Source organism: Meriones unguiculatus, chromosome 4, assembly GCF_030254825.1.
Source record: "Meriones unguiculatus strain TT.TT164.6M chromosome 4, Bangor_MerUng_6.1, whole genome shotgun sequence".
Lineage (NCBI taxonomy): Eukaryota > Metazoa > Chordata > Mammalia > Rodentia > Muridae > Meriones > Meriones unguiculatus.
The window spans coordinates 10,695,181-10,717,206 of NC_083352.1; the positions used below are offsets into that span (position 1 = coordinate 10,695,181).

The 22,026-nt window shown below is 42.3% G+C and overlaps 1 protein-coding gene across 2 annotated transcripts in view; it reads right to left on the minus strand.

Annotated features, from left to right (window-relative positions):
• The window catches only part of Csmd1 (CUB and Sushi multiple domains 1), a 1,585,983-nt gene that overhangs the window by 94,148 nt on the left and 1,469,809 nt on the right, over positions 1-22,026 (minus strand). For both annotated transcript variants that reach the window (XM_060381443.1, XM_060381442.1), the window contains exons 43-47: positions 14,655-14,832; positions 12,644-12,789; positions 11,905-11,985; positions 10,857-10,970; positions 4,584-4,772 (exon numbers count right to left, since the gene is read on the minus strand). In XM_060381443.1, the coding sequence (XP_060237426.1) occupies positions 4,584-4,772; positions 10,857-10,970; positions 11,905-11,985; positions 12,644-12,789; positions 14,655-14,832 (708 nt within the window). The remainder of the gene's footprint in view (positions 1-4,583; positions 4,773-10,856; positions 10,971-11,904; positions 11,986-12,643; positions 12,790-14,654; positions 14,833-22,026) is intronic.

Here is a 22,026-nt window from a genome sequence, read left to right on the forward strand (position 1 = left end):
TTCCACAAAATAGAAACAGAAGGAACATTACCAACCTCATTCTATGAAGCCACAGTCACTTTGATACCTAAACCACATGAAATCTCAACAAAGAAAGAGAATTTCAGACCAATCTCCCTCATGAACATTGACGTAGAAATACTCAATGAAATACTCTCAAACTGAATCCAATTACATATCAAATACATCATCAACCATGATCAAGTAGGCCTTATCCCAGGGATGTGGGGATGATTCAATATACAAAAATCTATCAATGTAATCCAATATAAACAAACTGAAAGAAAAAAATAGCAAATGATCTCGTTAGATGCAAAAATAGCCTTCAACAAAATCCAACACCACTTCATGATAAAAATCTTGGAGGGATCAGGCATACAAGGCCCATACCTAATAATATCAATGTACAGAAAGCTGATAGCAAACATCAAATTAAAGAGAGAGAAACTCAAAGCAATTCCACTAAATTCAGGGACAAGAGAAGGCTGCTCACTCTATATCTTTTCAATATAGTTCTTAATGTCCTAGCTAGAGCAATAAGACAACTAAGAGAGATCAAGATGACACAAATTGGAAAGGAAGAAGTCAAAGTATCACTATTTGTGGATGATATGAAAATATACATAAGTGACCACAAAAATTCCACCAGGGAACTCCTAGAGCTGATCAACACCTTTAGCAATGTTGTTGGATACAAAATTAACAGCAGCAACAACAACAAATCAGCAGCCCTCTTATACGGAATGGCAAAGAGACTAAAAAAGAAACTAGGGAAACAAGACTCTTCACAATAGACACACACACACACACACACACACACACAAAAACTGTAAAGTACTTTGGTGTGTAACTCTAGCCATGCAAGTCAAAGACCAGAATGACAAAAACTTCAAGTTTATGATGAAAGATATTGAAGAAGATAACAGAAGATGGAAAGATCTCCCGTGCTCATGGCTTGGCAGGACTAACAGTAAAAATGGCCATCTTACCAAAAGCCATCTACAGTTTCAATGCAGTCCCCAACAAAATACCAACACAATTATTTATAGACCTTGAAGAATCAATTCTCAACTTCATATGGAAAAACAAAAAGAACTAGGATAGCTAAAACTATCCTGTACAATAAAAGATCTTCAGGAGGCATCACCTGAAGAGATATCTCCATCCTGGTATCTCTATTCCTGATATCAAGCTGTACTATAGAGTAACAGTAATAAAAACTGCATGGTACTAGCATAGAAACAGACTGAATTGAAGACCCAGAAATAAATCCACACACCAAGGGACACTTGAATTTTGACAAAGGAGCCAAAACCCTACAATGGACAAAAGATAGCATCTTCAACAACTGTTGCTGGTCTAACTGAATGTCTACATGTAGAAAAATGCAAATAAATCCATATTTTGCACTAAACCAAAGCCCAAGTAGTTCAAAGATCTCAACGTAAAACCAGACACACTAAATCTACCAAAAGAAAAAGTGAGGAAAGGCCTTGACCTCATTGGCACAGGAAACAATTTCCTGAGCAGAACCTCAGCAATTCAGACTCTAAGATCAACAACTAATAAATGGAAAAGCTTCTGTAAACCAAAGGACACTGTTGATGGAACAAAATGACAGACTACAGGCTGGGAAAAGATCTTCACCAACTCTACATCCAACAGTGGGCTAAAATTTATAAGAACTCTAGAAATTAAACAACAACAAACCAAATAATTTAATTTTAAAAATGGGTTCAGAACTAAACAGAGAATTCTCAATAGAGGAATATCGAATGACCGAGAAACACTTAAAGAAATGCCCAATGTCATCAGTCATTAGGAAAATGCAAATCAAAATGACTCTGAGAGTCAATCTTATACCTATCAGAATGGCTAAGATCAAAATCACAATAGACAACACATGCTGGAGAGGATGTGGAGAAAGGGAAACACTCCTCCATTGCTGCTCAGAGTGCGAAGTTATGAAACTACTTTGGAAATCAATCTGACACTTTCCCAGAAAATTGAGAACAGCTCAACCTCAAGACCCAGCTATACCACTCCTAGCTGTTTACCCAAAAGGTGCTTCATCATACAACAAAGACATTTGCTCAAGTGTATTCAAAGCAGCTTTATTCATAATAGCCAGAATCTAGAAATAACTCACATGCCCCTCAAACAAAGAATAGATAAAGAAACTGTGGTACATGAAATACTACTCAGCTATTAAAAACAAGGACATCATGAAATTTGCAGGCAAATGGATGGATCTGAAAAATATCATCCTGGGTGAGGCAATGCAGACCCAGAAAGACAAGCATGGTATATACTTACTTGTAAGATGATATTAGGTATATAATACAGGATATCCAAACTACAATCAACAGACCTAAAGAAGCTAAGTAACAATGAGGACCCTAGGGAGGATACTTAATTCTCATTCAGAAGGGCAAACAGAATAGACACTGGACATGGATAAAGAGGGGGAATAGGATGGGAATCTGCCATAGATGTCCCTTGGAAGATGCTACCCATCAAGAGGTGGAAGCAGATACTGAGACTCACAGCCAAACTTTGGGCAGAGTTCAGGGAGTGTAGTGGAAAAGTAAGGGGACAGAAGGAGCCAGAGGGAATAGGAGCTCTACAAGAAGACCAACAGAGCCAACAAATCTTGGCCCAGGGGGGCCTCTGGAGTCTGATGCACCAAACAAGTACCATGCATGGAGAGGACCTAGACCCTCTGCTCAGATGTAGCAGAGGCAGTTCTGGCTCCATGTGGGTTCCCTAGTAAGGAGCTTTCTCTGATATGGACTCCATTGCCTGCTCCTCGATTACTTCCCCCTGGTGGAACAGCCTTCAAGCCTGAGAGGAAGAAAATGCAGCCAGTCCTGATGAGACTTGATAGGCTGGGGTCAGTTGGTAGGGGAGGAAGTCTCCCCGTTTCTGAGATCTAGGAAAGGAGGATGAGGGAATGAAGGAGAGCGGCTGGGGCTGGGATGAGACCAGGGAGGGGGCTATGATTGAGATATAAAGTGAATAAACAAATTTAAAAAGCCTAGAAAGGAGAGGTACAGGTACATTTGCCAGGATAGGAATTACGTGGTCTCAGCAGCCAGCCACCACTGGGACTCAGACACTATTCACTGAGTTCTATGACAATTAAGAGATTGAGGAAAATCCACAGCTGAGTAATAAAATTCACACAAAGTGTAAAGCACTCTGAGCAAATGGTGCTTGCAGTCAGTATATTCAGCCTATTTCTGCTCATGAAACATAAAACAGCACCTAGGCCACCCAAATAAGATGGGAACAGTATTTGGTGCAGAGAAAATGTCATCAATTATAGAAGTTCTCCATGGAAAACTCTGATTGTTCACTTTATAGAAAAAAATATTTGAAAGCAGAGTGATGCAAGCCATGAGCCACTGTTAACTTGACAGAAACTGTTGCTGTCATTTTCTAATCTATTCTGTAGCTTTTGATTTTGGTCATGGTCTGGACATATTTAGATAATACCAGACAGTGAGCAATTGGGAATAAACAGTTGGCAAGGATTTTGCTTTTGAAAGTCAGAGGCATGAAAGTATTACTTTCTGTACTCCCCTTCAAATGAAACAGAAGAGACATATAGGCTTGCAATGATCACTCACACATCTGTACTTACTTATGATACAAATAGGAATATACACCTCTCCTAGACTCGTGTACATACACACAGAGACAACAAGATGTGTGATGCTGTTCCTCTCTCCCTTCCTCTCGCTCTCTGTGTATGTGTGTGTGTGTGTTGTGTGTCTGTGTTTAACTGAAAGTTTCTTCTCCAATACGGCAATCTGCAGAACTTAACTGCTGTGGGTTGATCCACACAAGAGATTTCCATCCCAGAGTCCAACTTACGGAAACACGAAATCAATTAGAGCAGTTTTTAAATCACTGAAGAGACTGTGGCTTATCTGAACCCAGTAACAAATCCACGGGAACATGAGAAAACCCTGTGATCTTGGCCACACATACTTGGGTTTGGCTATACCCTGCTTGGAAATGATGACGCTTCAGTACACAGGAAAGCACTGGCCTTAGTTTTCTCTCAGCTGATGATCCAGCCACCTGCACCTGCTGTACTAAGGTGCTCATTAGGGCTGTATGAAACCAGAACAATGGTGATGAAAGCAACATCACTGGGCATCAAAGCCACTAGATTTCACCATATGAAACAACTCTGTGAAGATACTGGCGACATTTACCACCACAATGTCTGTGTGAGTCACTCATTGCATTTCTAGTAAAGGAGTTATGTGGAATGCTAAAAGTCTTCTAGAACTCTTACATGTCCTGTGGTACCCCACAAATCTGTGTAATACACACACACACACACACACACACACACACACACACACCTGCAGAAAATCTGTAACATGAACAATACAATAGAATTGTTTGAAGGTGGCCTGGCATCTGAGAAAGCACAAACCCTATCATGATTCATTTGAGCTGTTCTTGTTGTGGGAAGATGTAATTAAACAATCTGACCCAGCTTGGCACTGAGGTGTTAAGACAGTGTTTTCCTTTATGACCGAGACACACACACTGAAGAGGCTTACCATCAAATACTTCTAGTGCATCAAACTGCTTTTCACTTTGAAAGGTGTCCACAAAGAGAGTGATGTTGAAGTTTGGCTCCACCTTAATACTCCAAGCACATGTCTGGGAGTTAAAATAGTTGCCCGGGTACCCAGGACTCAGGATCACCCCAGAGGATTCTGTCCGCACTTCATTTGCTGGGCATTGCGCTAGAGTGAAAAGAGACAGATAGAGGTGTGCATTAGCGCAATGAATCCAGCGCTGATGGGATGGGTTCTGTCTTTCTACACAAGATCCTCTTGGAGGAGAAGGCAGTCTGTTGAGGTCTAACTACATTTAATACAGGACACCGACACCTCCAAGAGTGGTAGAGTCATAGTGAGCAGCGTGTGCCTTCTACTGGGATCAGAGGACACTGGCCACTAAATCTGTGGAAGAACCTAATGAGGCTCCATGAATTTCACCACAGTGTCCCAAGCCACCCCAATGCAAAAATAAAGACAGATATCCCATCTTTGATATAATAAAACAAAATATGGCTCTTTATTTAAAAAAAAATCATTTCTATTCTGATCCTTCTGTACTTGGGTAAATAAAATCTAAGAATTTGATGTGACTGTTTAGGTACAAAATGAATCAGTAAATATTGTCCAAACCCACACTGCACTGTTTGCTTCATCTTCAGCAGGACTCATGGTTTCTAAAGTAAAAATTCTCTTATTGAAACACTAAGATAGTGCAAGTTTGGTGATACTTTCTCCTCATCCTTCTACTTTGATCCAGTTACTTCCAGGGTAATTAAAAAGAAAATGTAAATGTAAAACCACAGAAAATAGTTCCTTAATGCTATCTCTCATTGCTAAATTAAATTACACTACAGAAATGCTTTGCTGGGGGCACTGATCAGCCACAGCATGTAATAAGCATTGTGCCAGTGTTGTTCACAGACGTTAAGCAGATCACTAGCCAGCTTTCCCCAAAGCTTTCGTCAGAGACATGCATCTCATTTGGTGAGTTTTCACATTTTAATGAGTAACCTGTGTGTTACTTACACCTATGTTTCAAAATGAAGCCACTTCTCAAACAGGTGAGAAAAGCATGTATGATGTGTCATCCCTAAACATTGTCTTTGAAGGTCACCCATTCATTGTGGATAGTCTGAAATACACATTAAAGCTCAGCAGACTTTTAGACCAAAGCATAAGCAATTAAATCTGCCATAGAGCCTCTAATACACATTTTAAGTTAGAGTCCTAAAATAGTCACAGTATAAGCCAATTACAGTAATATCATACTGAAAATAATTCCAAGCCAAAGTCATAGACAGAACTTAGTCAAAAGTCCTATTTTCCACAGTGATGGCGGTGACATTATTAGCCACCAAATGGGCTGGCACCTTCCAGGTATAGTGGTTTCAATAAGAAATGTTCCTATGGGTTCAGGCACTGAACACATGGTCCACAGTGTTGATTCTGTTTGGGGAGGCTTCAGAGACAGAACATGCTGGAGGAGGTGTGTCACTCGTGGCAGGCTTTCAGAGTATATAGCCATGCCCTGCTTCCAATTTTTTTGTTGTTACTGTTTTGTGCTTGACATAAAAGATGTCAGCGTCTTGTTCCTGCTGCCCTGCCTCCCTGCCATGATGGACTCTTATCCCTCTGGAACCATAAGTGAAAATAAGTTTTCTTTGCTGTTGAATTTACATCAAAAAAAATAAAATAAAATAGAACGGAGAAATGCTTGCACTGACATCTCATCCGAGTTCTATCTTTTTGTTTTAACTAAAACTGGAGAAAACTGGAAGAACCAGCTGGGGTTAGTGAGCACTCTGGTTTATTATTTTAGGCAACTTAGAAAAAACTTTATTCAGTATAACATAGAACCCTGCATGCTCTGCAGAGGTGTGTCTTCTTGTTAAACCTCTGAACACATGCTCTATGACTTTGAGCTAAGTATGCCCAGTTATCCGCCTTCTGTCTTTCTTCTTGAAATATGGCCTCAAAGTGAGCGTGCTCCATAATGGACCCCTCTACAGGAAATGCAGAGGGATGTGCCTTCACCTCAGATGCTTTCCTTTTGGAATTGAAATAAGACTCTCCACGACCCTGTCCTTTGGGGAGAGCTTTGTTTTGGAGACACTCCTACTACTTTACTCCTCCCTTCTTGTAGACAATAAATCACGCCATTATTTTATCTTCTGTTATTCATTTTGTCATTGTGCTCACTAAGATGCAAATCCATTCATTTTGTGACAACATCCCTTTTCAAAATTTTCTTTGCCCATGGCAGGTTGAACATGCTGATATTTTTAGGCTGGGTTTTGTGTCTGTGCATACTTGTGCAGGCTTGAGAATAAAGTTTCAGGAATTCCACATACCTACTTCTATGTGGCAATGAAAGCCAACACTTTTCCTGTCTCTGCTATAAATAGAGGGGCACAACAGCCCCTCAGGGTTAAGGGAGATACGGCAGATGTAAATGTCTTTCTTAAATAGAAGATGCCATATGGGTAAAGTTGTTTAGAAACTGAAAATGTCCTGGCTATCCACCTTCCCCTCCACAGCAGGCAGGTGTTCCCAAGTAGAGTTTGTTTTCTGTGTTTCACCGGGGAAATATTCACCCACTTTGTATATCCGACCACTGCAGCTAGAGTTTTTAATGACACTGAACTTCAGACCATCTGGAACTAGGAAACTTTGCACTGAGTTGCTGAATGCCACCTGGAAAGTCATCATCACCTCGAGGGCTGGGGCACAAAGTAGCTATCCAAATCAGAGCGTCCCTAAATGGAGCCATTCTTAGTCGTTCTATTTTCGTAGTAGAGAAGATGAGATGAAAACATGAGCAAAGCCATTTTATCAAGTTTCTTTATCACTTAACACTATTAATTTCAGGCAAAAATATTGTTTTAAAAATGCATTTGAGCGAGTTCCCAAGTGAGCCCAGATGTCTTTGTTTCTTCCTGTCTGTCCTGCTGTTCCCTGAGAACCTACTCCTTCCTGGAAGCTGCTACAAACTGTTGCCAGGAGCAACCTAGCTAGCATGAAGCTTTCAAATCTCCCCCAAAGCTAAACTTCTCAGCTCTGCAGCAGCAATGACACATTTAAAGCCCCATGCACCCCAAGAGACACTTGAGAAAACTTCTGCTACAGAGAAGGGCCTTCAAAGATACCTCATAAAGGAGTTTGCCTGGAACTGGAGCTAAGCTCCTCTTGGCAGGCACATGGTACACTCAGTTCCTTTTTTTTTTTTTTTTTAAATCAGCTGTAAGGCTTGAAAAACATGAAGTATATTCTTTAACACATCTTGCAGGTCATCAGCAAAAAATAACAGGGTTAGGGACTTGGAACTAGGATTTCTAGTCATTAAGAGTAACTTCCTAGCTGGGTGTGGAGATGCATACCTTTCATGCCAGCACTCTGGGTACAGAGAGAGGCAGAGCTCTGTGAGTTCTGCCAGCCTGGTCTATACTAAGAGACCCTCAGAAAACAAAACAAAACAAAAACAACAGACACAAGAGATGAACTCTTGCCATGTATGGGAGTGCATACTTTTAGTACCAACACTCTGCAGGCTTGGGCAGGAAGATCCTAACACACGCAAGGCTAGCCTACTCTAAAGAGTGAGTTTCATCCAGGACTACATATTGAGACCTTGTTCCAAAAAGCTATAATAATCCATAGGATGAGGTAACAGTGAAAACTAGGAAGATCCTAAGAAAATAGGAGGTTCTGAAACCTGAAGCCTGTGGTGATGGGGGGAGGGGGGATGTGGAAAGGACACAGCCTTCCTTAGTGTCCTTTTTCTGCTGCCCCCCAGAGGACGGTCACCACCCAACAGACTCAGATTCCCTTTAGTGAACACTGACCACTTACGTTTCTAATCGTCTTGTTCTGCCTTTGAGGCAGTTTTCTTTATGTAGACAGGGCCAGCCTCACACCCACAGAGATTTGTCTGCTCCTCCTCCCGGGTGCTGGGATTAAAGGACGACCTACCCATGTATATGTCTCTGAATTTTACAAATATTTTATTGTGTGTGTTAGAGAGAATGGGAGAGGGAGGGAGGGGAAGAGGAATGTTGAAAGATATGTGTGCCACACCACTCATATGGAGGTCAGAAAACAAAGACTGGGAGCTGGCTCTCTCCTTCCACCCTGTAGGACTTGGGGAATCAAACTCAGGTGTCCAGGCTTGGTGACAAGTACCCTTACACACCAAGCTATCTCGCTGGCCCAAGTCTATTTTTAGTGCGTGTTCTAAAGACTATTGTGAGCTCCTAGTGGTCTGTAGGATGAAGCCAATTATCATTCAAGACCTAGCAAAAGCCAAGCTCTGAGAGAGCCAGCTCTCTTAGCTCTTTTCCTTAAAGTACACAAGAAGAAGCCTGCTCCTCTTTCTTAGGTGCCAGGTACCCTTTTCTGCCTCCGGTGCTTTACTCATTGTTCTTTCTCCTTTAAAAGACATTTTTGTTTGTTTTCCTGAACATGGTAAATACTACTTTGTTGTCATGTGTTGCTCAGTTTTTTTCTGAATCATGGCAGCATCTAACATGGTGGCATGTTCTCAGCACACACTGAGACCTTCCAGAGATCAGTCTGTACCCCTTTCCATTGCCCTTCCCCCAAACTCTTGGCAGCTGTCAGAGAGTGCCTATGACACACAAGGAAGTATTTCCATCAAGGGCTCATTGAGGGGCTGACCCCCACTTGAGTCCTACAAACTAATTAGAAAATAGGGAAAGATTATAATTAAGTGCTTAGGTGATTAGGGTCAGGTACAAGACAGGCATCTGAGCTCTTCCAAAATAATGAGTTGCTTGTAGAAACACAGCTAAGATTTTCCTCATCTCATCTCCTTTTGATGATTTTGCTTCAGAAGGAAAAAGAGCCCAGGGCTGTTGGAAACAGTAGCTACAGAGTTGGAGAGTCATGGGCTTCCAACCTCCAGACAGAGCCACAGCTGAGCCTGAGGAAAGCTGCACCCACAGGACAATGTTGGGCACAGGGAGCTGAGGTAATGGGTCCACCATCATGTAGGCTTACTCGGCTTTTCAGATGGCAATGAGTTAAACTTCATTTAAACAGACACTGAGTTAATCTGGACAGGACAATATAATGAAGGGGTGGTCTTCTTTCTCTGAGTGCAATACTAAAGACTACACATGCCTTTTCTAGGCTTGTTTAAAACTCTCCATCCTGAGAAACTTTGTTTGAGGTTAAAATGTACCTTTAAAATGTGCTGGTGAGTATAAAGTGGCAAAAGTTTAACAGTATATATTCTCTCATCTTGAGAAGAGAGTCCCAAGATCATTAACACTGTGCCAATACGGACATTCAGTTTACCCCAGAAAATGACTCAGGCCTCCTAGCTCCAGGCCACAGCTTGGAATATGAGCACTTAGAAGATGATGATAAGCTTTGGCTTAATGCAACAGAAGTTTACTCTGCCTGGAGGAGACCAGGATGGCCACTCTCCAGCTCAGCTTTCTCCCCATGCTTAGTGCTTCTGAGGTTAAATTTTCTGAGTGATCTAAGACATTGTGACATTCCGTGACCATTCATTCCTACCTGTAGCCTGCTTTCTAGAATGTGTCTTAATCTCAAGGCATCACAGGTGCTCCCCATCAGAACCATGATTGTGTAGAGTAAGTGGAAAACACTGGCAGTGAACGAAGATGCTGTGCTTAGCCTACTTGGAGGACCTAAGGCTGTTTTCTTCCCACTGCAATTGAAAGTGGCCTCTACTAAATTACATTTCTTGAGTGATCGAATTGTAGTCTTGTCCCTAGACCATAAGGTGAAGCCTAGAACACTGTTCTTTAATTGTAAGTTATCTAAGTCCTGGTACATGGTTCGTTTATTTAGAAGCATATGTGCAACCAAAGGTGGATCTATTTCATTGTTTACACATTTTTATACTTGAAGTGTTACCCATGAGGTACCTAAATCCAGATGAAGTGTTGACAGGGAAATCTCAGGATGCTCAGTTTGCTTGAGATGGGCACAAAACATGAGGCAGATTAGAGAGATATGGAGAAGAGCTGTAATATCCTCGATGGATATCAGCTGCTCTTTAATATTTTAATTTTGCTGCATTTGAACATTTCCATGAATTGGTTGGGAAGAGTGAGACGTTAGGTTTATTTTTGAGGAACAGCTAAATGTCAGAGGTCTTCTAATACCTCTGTTGGCAGCTTGTTTGAATTGTGGAACTGTCTCAGCACAGACCTGGATCAAATCCAAACCTATCCCCACAGACTGTCATAGCAACCCAAGCACCAGGGTCCAACATACCTTCACAGGTGGGTGGAGAGCCTTGGAACTGTAGCTGTGAGCTGAGCTTGCAAGTCAGCGTGTCGCTCCCTGACAGCGTGTACCCAGGGTGGCACTGGTACTTTACGAAGTCCCCTGAAAGAATCAACCCAACACCCTGGGATCGACATTCCCAGAACATTTGACTGCTGTGACTGTGCCAATCAGTTGTGAGTGCTTAATAAACTATGTCAATGAGCAAACCACCTCAGTGTGTCTGCATTCGCTTTAAGTATGTCTCTGAAAAGCCCAGTTTCAGCTCTTAGTTTATAAAACTTAAAATTACTAAAAATAGACCACGTCTAGCTGCTCCCTTCCTTGACCAAGAACAATAATTTGTCCCACTTTTCAAATGCCTTACTAAATAAACAGAAGTGCCATAGATGTCTGGGATCTAAGAAAGGCTGTGGAGTGGAATGAGGAAATGGTTTCAGCAGAACAAATGGGGCTCGCTTCATAGTCCTAACCAGGGAAACACCTTGTTTCAATTAGCTTAGCCATCTTGAGTAGAGCAGGAACTGGACCATAATATTGGACCAGAATTCTGCAATACAGTATGACCACAGGAATACAGCTTTGTAAAAGAGACGGAGAAATCCTGGATTCTAATAATTGCACTGCCAACATAGGCTGCGGCTGTTTTCCTAACAGGACCAGATGACTAATAAATGAGACCATAATTAAAAACAAAGCAGTGGTAACATGTCTAAATATTCTTACTAAGTACATCCTACAATGACTTTCATTTGAAGGTCATTATTTACACATTCAGATACATTCAGATTCTAAGCCAGACTCTGAAAATGTAAAGAAAAATAGTAATGCCACACAGCAAAAGTCTTAAAATGCCAAAAGCAAAACATAAACTACGAAAGTATTTGGTCCATAGTGTTGGTATAAGGCCCTATAACATTTCGGGCGATTTTTCCTGTGTGGTTAAAATCTGCAGCTTGCCTAAAGTCTGCATCAGAAAAAGCTCTAAGAAGCCAGATCCCACAGTGTGGAATGAAGGAAAGCAGAGATGTGTTACCTATTTCAAAGTCTTCATCTTCTGTAAGCAGGTCAGCTTGTGGCACTGCCGGGGGAGGCGGGCACCTCTTCAGTTGAAATGCTACAGTAGGTTTATGAAAAATGATTACAGCTGTGGTTATCTTTTCTGAATGATTAAGTTACAAGGCTATGGGCACGTGCAAATCACGCTCTCCAAAGTCCATTTAACTTTGACTGTTAAATGCCTACTAATACCTGAAGCCCAAGGGATAAAAGCACCCAATTGTGTGACACTCACTGCCCCTCTTTTGGAAATGACCACTAAAATTATCCCATCATAGTATGACTAGGCTAGATCAACTCATCTGTCTCTCTTGTCCTGAGGACCATCCTAGGAGAAAAGGGGCTGGTGACCATGTTCTACTGTTCTCCAGAACATCATGAGGTTGGTGTCGGCCCATTGGTCATTATGTGATGCTTTCTACGACAGTTCCTTAAAGTCAGGGACATGCAAACCTGCACATAAGTCAAGTGCATCATAGTGACAAGGTCTCCTTTACATTTATGTAGGAATGAATCCCAGGGTGCTGCCAATATGACCTGATGACATAAACTGAAAACAGAGATATTGCCCGCCACAAATGGTTTCCAGGACTCTCTGGCATCCACATGGGACAATCAAACAGGGTCTGAGACAGCTGGAGATAAAATGTGTGTGCATAGTGGGGACTTTCCTGGGACCCTATGCCCCAGCCACTGAAGCTAAAAAACAAACTGACCATGAAAATTGAGGACAAAGAAGCCTCCATTGGAGAAATCACTGTGGAATTTGAGCAGGACCTGGTTGGTGGAGCTATATGCTGTCTCGAGGGCTGTGTTTCCACTGAAGACCCCAAGCTGAGGTGCGTTCTGGTCAGGACCATCCCTGGAAAAGAAATGAGGCCATCAGATGAAAAAGTTCAGTGTTCCAGCTGAAGCTGTGCAGCCACATCCACAATGTGGCCAGTGCACAGGAAGACGTAGATGCTGATCTAGAAAGGCAGTGTGTGCTAGCGCCCTCAGAGACACTTCTGCCCTGTCAACAACCAACAGCTACATTTCAAAGTACACGTGGCACCCACTTTCTTATGAACAATCTTTATGAAAGGTTTTACAGCTTAACTGAAATATTAAATTGCAAACATGGCATTCCCCGGCACTGACTTTAGTCATAAGACACTTAGTGCACGGCTCTGTCCCATCTCTCTCCTTCATTTGCATTCTGATGGCGGGCAGGGAAGACATGTGAATGGCTATGATTGCATGCCATGTAGCAAGATCCACATGGTTCTACTGCTGGATGATGCTGCTGTTTGCTGTGCTGCTGTGCAACAGGCCCCCATGGTGTCTCATCGCCACAGCTCCTAGCTTGTGTCTCAGAGCCGCCCTTTAGGGCCTATCCCCGCAGCGTGGGAAGGCGGCTCCCCCTGGGCCCTGCAGCCACATTATCGGCAGTGATGCTGTGTTTTAATCCTGCATGTGCCCTTCCCCACCCCACCTGCATTTTATATAAACTGTTAAGGCCATGTAGTGTCTGTTCTTCTGGCCCAGGCTACTTTCCCTTGCTCCTTGAGCTGCAATAAGAATTCAGGCACAGGACGCATCCTCCATGCAAACATAGAGAGACACTCAAGAGACAGATGCATACATTCCCAAACAGACACAATACAGATACAAATATAAAACACTCATGTATCCACATATAGATACACACAACACACATATGACAATCATACATTCATATACAAACAGAAGCTGACATGCATAGATACATGCATACTGTAAGTATTCATTTTCAAACAGACACACACAGCATAGAATACAACACAGATGCACACAAACCTGCATGCAAACATAGATACACTCTACAAGCAGAGACATACACCTACAGATACTGAGACATACTTCACAAATGCACACATACTGGTCATCTGTAAATTCAACAGTGCTACCCTCCTGGTAGCCCAGGGGTACCTCCTGACTTTCCCATTATAGTATGAGGAAGAATACTCATTTCATCCTCTCCTTTAAATTGCACCTGAGATCTGTCAGGTGGAGCATGTCATTTTCACAGGTTTTACCTAGTAGATTCATATTCATCACATTTCTGACCCAGATTCTTCTGCAGGGCTGATGGGGAACTGAGCCTATGCAATCCTGGATGAGAAATGCCCTGAGCAAACACTTCATGTTCTTTCATGCATTCGTTAAAGGGAAATCATATCATAGCATTTCTTTAATTATGTACACATTCATACATATATTTGTTTATATATATATATATATATATACATATATATTGCCCTTATACACACACACACACACACACACACACACACACACACACATACACATGTCCTTAACATAGTGGAATAAGCCAGGTATGGTGGCACACACTTGCAATTTTAGCACTCAGAAGGTGGAGGCAAGAAGACCTCCATAAGTTCAAGGCTAGCTTAGATTACAAATAAAGCCCCTTTTTTTAAAAAACCATTAATAATTTAATTAAAGCAAAATTTGAAATAAAATAATCATGACTATTCCCATAGACTCAAGCAATCTGGTTATGTCTATCTAATAGCAAACTAGGCATATGCCTTGAAATTTCCTCTGTATGGCTTTACTTTATTGGTGAATTCTTCTTTCAAGACATACCCACACAGATCATTTGTAAGCATGTAACCTAAGGAATCAGAGGCAAGGGCCAAGCCCCCACCAGCAGGGGCTGCTATTTCCTGGGAGGAGTCCTACCAGACAGCTATGTAGTCATTTACAGCCTCCGTCTGCAGCAAGGTGAAGTTGATGTATACGCCATGCCCTGGAGGCACAGTGACCAGCCACAGGCAGTCCTTCAGAACTGGGTACTCATCTGGAAATCCAGGGGAATAAATGGTACCATTCTGTGATGTCACATTGTACCCACAGGGAGCTGAAAAGGGAGACATTGAAAATAGGCTAAGATGGTTGATTTTCAGAAGTAGGTAATGATTCTGATGTCTAAAGTCAAATTTTCCCCCTGCGAGAAATAACTGTGAAATATGTCTGTTACTTCTTTGTCAGACTTATTCCCCTAAAATCTGGAAACTTCAGGACAATTATACTTATAAGTTATCTCAGTCTCACTTAATGTATTCCTCAAGTCTTCAAAATCCCCCAGGATAGTCATTCCCATACGATTAAAGAAATCCTGTCAGTCATCGCCTGTGGCTGAGCTGATAATCCATTGGGCTGTCCAGTGCAATGGCTTATGTGGAAACCAGACCTAAATAGGGAACTAAGTGGTTTTGTTTTCTGCCACTTTGCTAAAGCCTATTTAAGCCTCTGAAAGAGAGGCAGTTAAGCCTATTCGCCTCAAAACAAAGACATTATCAATTCTTTGCAGATCTGTACCTGAGGAAGCAAGATAAACTTTCTTCAGTATACTTCACAAAAATGCTGCCAACTCTACCAGTGCTTGGTTGTATACAGACACAGCAATTGGTCTTTTTTGTCTGTACTTAAAAATTGACGTTTATTGTTGCCATGGCAATTATTTTACTTCTGGAAAAGGCAGATGACCACATACACTACAGCCTGGGGTGCATGTGTTTGCTTTCTACTGCCCTGATAAAGGCCATGACTAAAAGCAACTTGGAGGAAGAAAGAGTTTATTCCAGCTTACAGCTTGCAGCTATCATGAAGGAAAGCCAAGGAAGTAGCTCAATGAGGAAACCCAGAGGCAGGAACCGAGGCAGAGTATGGAAGAATGCTGTTCATTGGGCTGCTCCCCAAGGCTTGCTCAAATTACATTTTATATAGAGTTCAGGACACCTGTCGAGAAATAACACCACCCCCAGTGGACTGGCCCTGGCACATCAATCACTAATTAATACAGTGCCTACAGACCCACCTGATGGGGGAATTTTCTCAGTTAAAAGCCCTGTTCCCAGATATGTCTAGGTTTATATTAAGTTGACCAAAACCTATCACCATGTTTCATTCAAGCGAGGACAGGCAGTGACAGGCACAGGTCAACTTTGAGATTACTCCCAAACCAGGTTCCATGGCTCTCAAATTTTTGTCACAAAAATCTTAGAATTTAAATGCAGTGAAGACAGTGAAGACACAACACACACACAGTGAAAGAGAGAGAGAGAGAGATGATGATGATGATGATGATGATGATGATGGCAGACACAAAGTTCTGAGACACCATGCACCTGAGACATCACAGTCACATGCTGGTTTCAACAAATGGTTAAAGAGACTGAAATGGCTCAACTCTAGATCACCAGAGAAGAACAAAGAAGAGCTTTTTAGAAATTTGACAGTGGAAAGATTAAGTGGGGATTGGAATTAGACAAGCCAGGATTTGAAACATAACTGAACAAACACCCCTCAGGGCCTCAATTCCGACCATCAATGGGTGAGGAAGTAGAGCCAGCTGAGACCTGGGATACATAAGTGGCCTCACACCATACTGCCCCCACCAGCCATTTATTGTCCCAGAGAACGGAGCTCCCTCCCTCTCCAGACTTCTGGACTGAGGTCTTGTCTACATGATCAACCTGTGCTTTTCTCTTGTCCACCTGTGTGAGTGGGCTTGGATTTTAACCCAACTTATTGTCACCACCTCCTTAGTGTCTTCCCATGGTGTGGCTCCAAGATGTCCATCACCATTCTGTTGGCTCTTGGAAGGCAGAGGCTGAGCTCTTCCCTGCTAGCAACAGTCTGCCTCCACTAGCCTCTGCTCTGCTGAGAGATCTGCTCTGCAGGTCTCATATCTGATGGCCAGGAGAAGGAACAGCACGACACACACATGGTAGGGACTGGCTGCACCAACATCCCTGCATGTTCACGGGTGTTACTTCATGTTGACCCAAGACTCAATCTCTTTGTGTACTTTTGCTTTTTAATTGATTTTATTATTATGTTATGACCACTCAATAAATAGGGTCATTTCCCATTGGACACACAGGTGGTACACTCATATATGAAGGCAGAGCACCCATACACATAAAATAATATAAGTAACTTTTAAGATACCGGCAAATTTTAACTATATTTATAACTTCAAATATATCTTTAGTATCAAATTATATGTAATTTAATAAATTGTACTTTTATACCCTATCTTGACAATTATAACATCCTTGAACTGGCTCCTATGTGATTATGTTAGTGGCAATAAGACGATCATACTTTGAGTTAGGAGTGGTGCACATGTCTGCAGTCTCAGCATTGAGAAGGCAGAGCAGGAGAGCACATGGAGCTTGAGGGCAGCCTGGAGTACAGAGGGAGAAAAAGAGAAAGGAAAGAAGGTAGAAAGGAAGGGAGGGATAAAGGGAAAGAGGGAAGAAAAAAGGCAAGATTGCACAGCAGGTAAAGGCACGTATCTAATCCTGACAATCTGAGTTCGTTACCTAAAATCCAGGTAAAGGTGAAAGAGAAAATCAACTCCATAAAGCTGTCCTCATACGAGTGCCATGGCACATGTGCATACATGTGTGGGGAGGCCCACATACAATAATAAACAAGACAGAACAGAAATGCCTTCAGTTTCTTTTTAGGATGTTATTTTGCATGTATTTGCTTTAGTACATATATCTTTAGATTACAGTTTTTACTCAGATAAACTAAAAATATACTAATTGTATATCGCAGATTCTTATACAACTTAACCTATAAATATTTTTGGTATCGTAATATGAATTGGCTTAGTGCAGGGGTGAGAGTGGTTACACTGAAGTCTAGCATTTTTCAGCATGAATGATCAGAACGGGACAATTTCTAATGCAGATACCCAGAAGTTGCTCCAAGTACCCGTATTTTTCTTTTCAAGTATTTGAGCCTCATAGAATAGGACCCCTGAAGACAGTGTCCAAGGTGTCTGCCCTATACAACCAAGGAGAGTGCACTCTCCCTGCACAACCATGGAGAGTGCTCCAGCCCTGCGCAGGAGTGCAGCCTGCCAGAAGGGCATAGACTCTGTGGATTACAAAAAGCACTGCAGGATGGCGTGCCCTCTGTGCAGAGAGAGCGAGCGACATCAGAGTAGTCTTCAATCCTTAGAAAACAAGGACTCCAGTTTTAGCTTTAACATTACACAGGCCAAATGGTTTTTGTGTTAAAACTGTATGCTTATTATTGAAAATGTAATCCAACACGGAGGGAATGTTAAACCTATATTGAACGCTTCTTAGAAAACCCTGCATAGTCCTCTTAATTGAATTTAGTCGTTAAGTTATGATATGATTTTGCATGTCTGGTATGCTTAAAATTTGAGACTTTATTGCAGGAGGTGGGGGTGTGCATCACATCACCAACCGCTTAGAGAGCGGTTTGGCCAGAGAGTCAAGCCTCCTGGAAGGCAGCTCAGAAGCACACAGTAGCCTCTCCTGAATGAGCAGTGAAGAACCAGCTGGTCCAGAAGGACAATCCAGAGGACTTAGGGCAATAAAGATGTGCCCAGGTGAACATCTGTCAGTCATGTCCATGCATGACTACAGCAGAAAGGCTTGCCACTGGAACTGGATAGATTTTCCAAAGCAGACAGTCAATATGTTACCTTGTGTTGACTCTGGAGGGCTGCATCTTTTCCCAGTCATAGGCTGTACTGATGTATTCAAATGCCCCAGAACCCACCGAAGTAGCCCTGGGTTTTTACACCTGTGACCCCAGTTTAGGAGGCACAAAAAGACCTCTAGAGTTCACTGACCAGTCAACCAGTCTAGCTTATCAGTGAGTCCTGCACTCAGTGAGAGACCTTGTCTCAAAAACTAAAGTTGAGAGGAAGATAACCAATGCTGACCTCTAACCTCCACACATTTAAACACACATCCATGCACATGTATACCACACCCAGATATACAGATATGCATAAAAGCAAAATACTTTAAAATATAAAGAAAATGCCAAAAGATGGTATCACATCTAAATTCTGCTAAACAATACAGACTCTTGATTTTACTCAGCAGTTTTTTCCATATTAGAAAACCAAGCTTAAAAGTAAAATAAAATATTTAATTTCCTATTAACATTAATGTAAAGTGAAAAAAATTGACTTCATATGTGGGAATTAAAAGGACTCAAGTTAAAAAAGTGGAGAATACCCTAGAACTCATTGGTACAGGAGAAAACTTCCTGAACAGAACACCAATAGCACAGGCTCTAAGAGCAACAATCAATAAATGGGACCTCATGAAACTGAAAAGCTTCTGCAAAGCAAAGGACACCGTCATCAAAACAAAGCGACCGCCTACAGATTGGGAAAGAATCTTCACCAACCCTTTATCTGACAGAGGACTCATATCAAGTATATATAAAGAACTAAAGAAGCTGAAAAGCAGCAAACCAAGTAATCCACTTAAAAAAATGGGGAACAGAGCTAAACAGAGAATTCTCTGTAGAGGAATACCGAATGGCAGAGAAGCACTTAAAGAAATGCTCAACCTCACTGGCCATTAGGGAAATGCAAATCAAAACAACCCTGAGATTTCACCTTACACCCATGAGAATGGCCAAGATCAAAAACTCAAGTGACAACACATGCTGGAGAGGTTGCGGAGAAAGAGGAACCCTTCTCCACTGCTGGTGGGAATGTAAACTTGTACAACCACTCTGGAAATCAATCTGGCGTTTTCTCAGACAACTAGGAATAGTGCTTCCCCAAGATCCAGCCATACCACTCCTAGGCATATATCCAAAAGAGGCTCAAGCACACAAAAAGGAAATTTGCTCAACCATGTTTGTAGCAGCTTTATTTGTAATAGCCAGAAGCTGGAAACAACCCAGGTGTCCCTCAATGGTGGAATGGATACAGAAATTGTGGTACATCTACACAATGGAATATTACTCAGCAATGAAAAATAAGGAAATCATGAAATTTGCAGGTAAATGGTGGGATCTGGAAAGGATCATCCTGAGTGAGTTGTTCCAGAAGCAAAAAGACACACATGGTATATACTCACTCATATAGACATACAATATAGGACAAACCCACTAAAACCTGTGCATCTAAAGAAACTAAGCAAGAGAGAGGACCCTAACTAAAATGTCCAATCCCCATCCGGAAAGGCAAAGAGGATGGACATCAGAAGAAGAAGAAAACAGGAAACAACCTAGGAACCTACCACAGAGGGCCTCTGAAAGCCTCTGCCCTACAGACTATCAAAGCAGATGCTGAGCCTGATGGGCAACTGTTGGGCAGAGTGAATGGAATTTTATGTAAGAACTGGGAAATAGTAAGAGCTGGAGAGGACAGGGTCTCCACAAGGAGAGCAACAGAACAAGAAAATTTGAACACAGGGAACTTCCCAGAGACTCATACTCCAACCAAGGACTATTCATAGAGATAACCCAGAACCCCTGTACAGATGTAGCCCAGGGCAGTTCAGAGTCCAATTGGGTTACATAGTAATGGGAAGAGGGACTGCCTCTGACATAATCTGATTGGCCTGCTCTTGGATCACCTCCCCCTGGAGGGGAGCAGCCTTACCAGGCCATAGTAGAGGACAATGCAGTCACTTTTGATGTGAACTGATGGACTAAGATCAGAAAGGAGAGGAGAACCTCCCCTATCAGTGGACTTGGGGAGTGGCATGCATGCAGAGGGAGGAGGGAGGGTGGGATTAGGAGGGGAGGAGGGAGGGGCTTATGGGGGGATGCAGAATGAATAAAGTGTAATTGATGAAAAATTTAAAAAAAAAAGGGAAAAAATAATTTAAGAACCTTAAATGACTTTCAAAAGTGGAGGAAAACATGGAGTTAGTCAATTTACATGGAGCACGTCTCGCCCCTGGGGGCAATGGTCTCCTGAACCTACTCAGACCTCGGACACCACCACTGCTAGTTCTAGAACTGACGCAGGATGTTCCAAAGAGGGGGTTAAGGCTTCTCATAATATTTCCTATAAGCCCACACCTGTTTGTTTATATCTCCCATTTCTATTCATTATTAGCCAGATAAAGCCAAGTAATTGTGGTAATGATACTTGCTTTTTTGCCCAATGCTGGAATGCTAGTAAATTTACTAGCTGGTTACTCGCATGCCTCTCTGGGCGCCTGTGCCCGTTGATGCCCCTCACGCTATGACTCTCTTCAGACAGAAAAGGGATCTTGGAATTACAGCCGCCATTGTTACTGCCATCTCATTGGCGGCTGTTGGAGCTACCACCACGGCATTAGCCAGGAGTCATACTGTGCAGACTGCTCAGACCCTGAATAACCTTTTAGCCAATGTAGCTCATGCCTTAGATGTACAAAAAGGAATTAATGCTCAACTAAAAGGAGGCTTGATGGTGTTCAATCAGAGGATTGACCTCGTGCAGGAGCAAATTGATACCCTATGGCAAATCGCTCAACTTGGCTATCAATGAAAGTATGCTGGACTTTGAGTCACTAGCATACAACATGAGAATTTTCCCTGTGCTGCAAATCTGTCTAAACAATTGTCTAGCTATATTTTAGGTAATTGGACTGGAGAATTCAATACTATGATGGAGCAGCTGAGAGTGGCCATTGTCACGGTAAATTCTACCAGAGTGGACGCAGGACTAGCCACAGGATTATCATCATGGATTGCTGCAGCCATGAATCATCTGAAGGAATGGGCGGGCATGGGAGTGTTAGCAGGCCTTCTGGTGTTGGTCTCCTTGGTTTGCCTGTGGTTTATATGCAAGATTAGAGTCTCACAACAGCGTAATGCAGCCATAACCATTCAGGCCTTTACAGCCATTGAAGCAGGACAGCCTCCCCAAGCATGGTTGGCTACCATAAAAAGCTAAAATGTTACACTCAGGATGCAAGGCTAAGCACTGCACTCAGGGTCAGCCGCTGTAGACCCAGAGAAGAGCATGTCTGATTGCATGCGGGTTGATGCCCCAGGTCCCGCCTCTGAGAAAAAGGTATCAGACAGGTCTGATGCTCTTTGGGTGGATGACACCTAAATGAACATCAGTACAAAGTCCCAATTTATTTCTAATATCAGAGATCAGACCTCTACTCTTGCCTGATGCGTCTAAAACACAAAGGGGGAACTGTAGAGAGCTGCGGAATGCTATGCCTTAAAGATGGAGCTGGTTTCCGCCTTCCACCTTCCCTATGGTGAATGCTTTCTGTCACAAACAACTCCATATTTGGCTAAG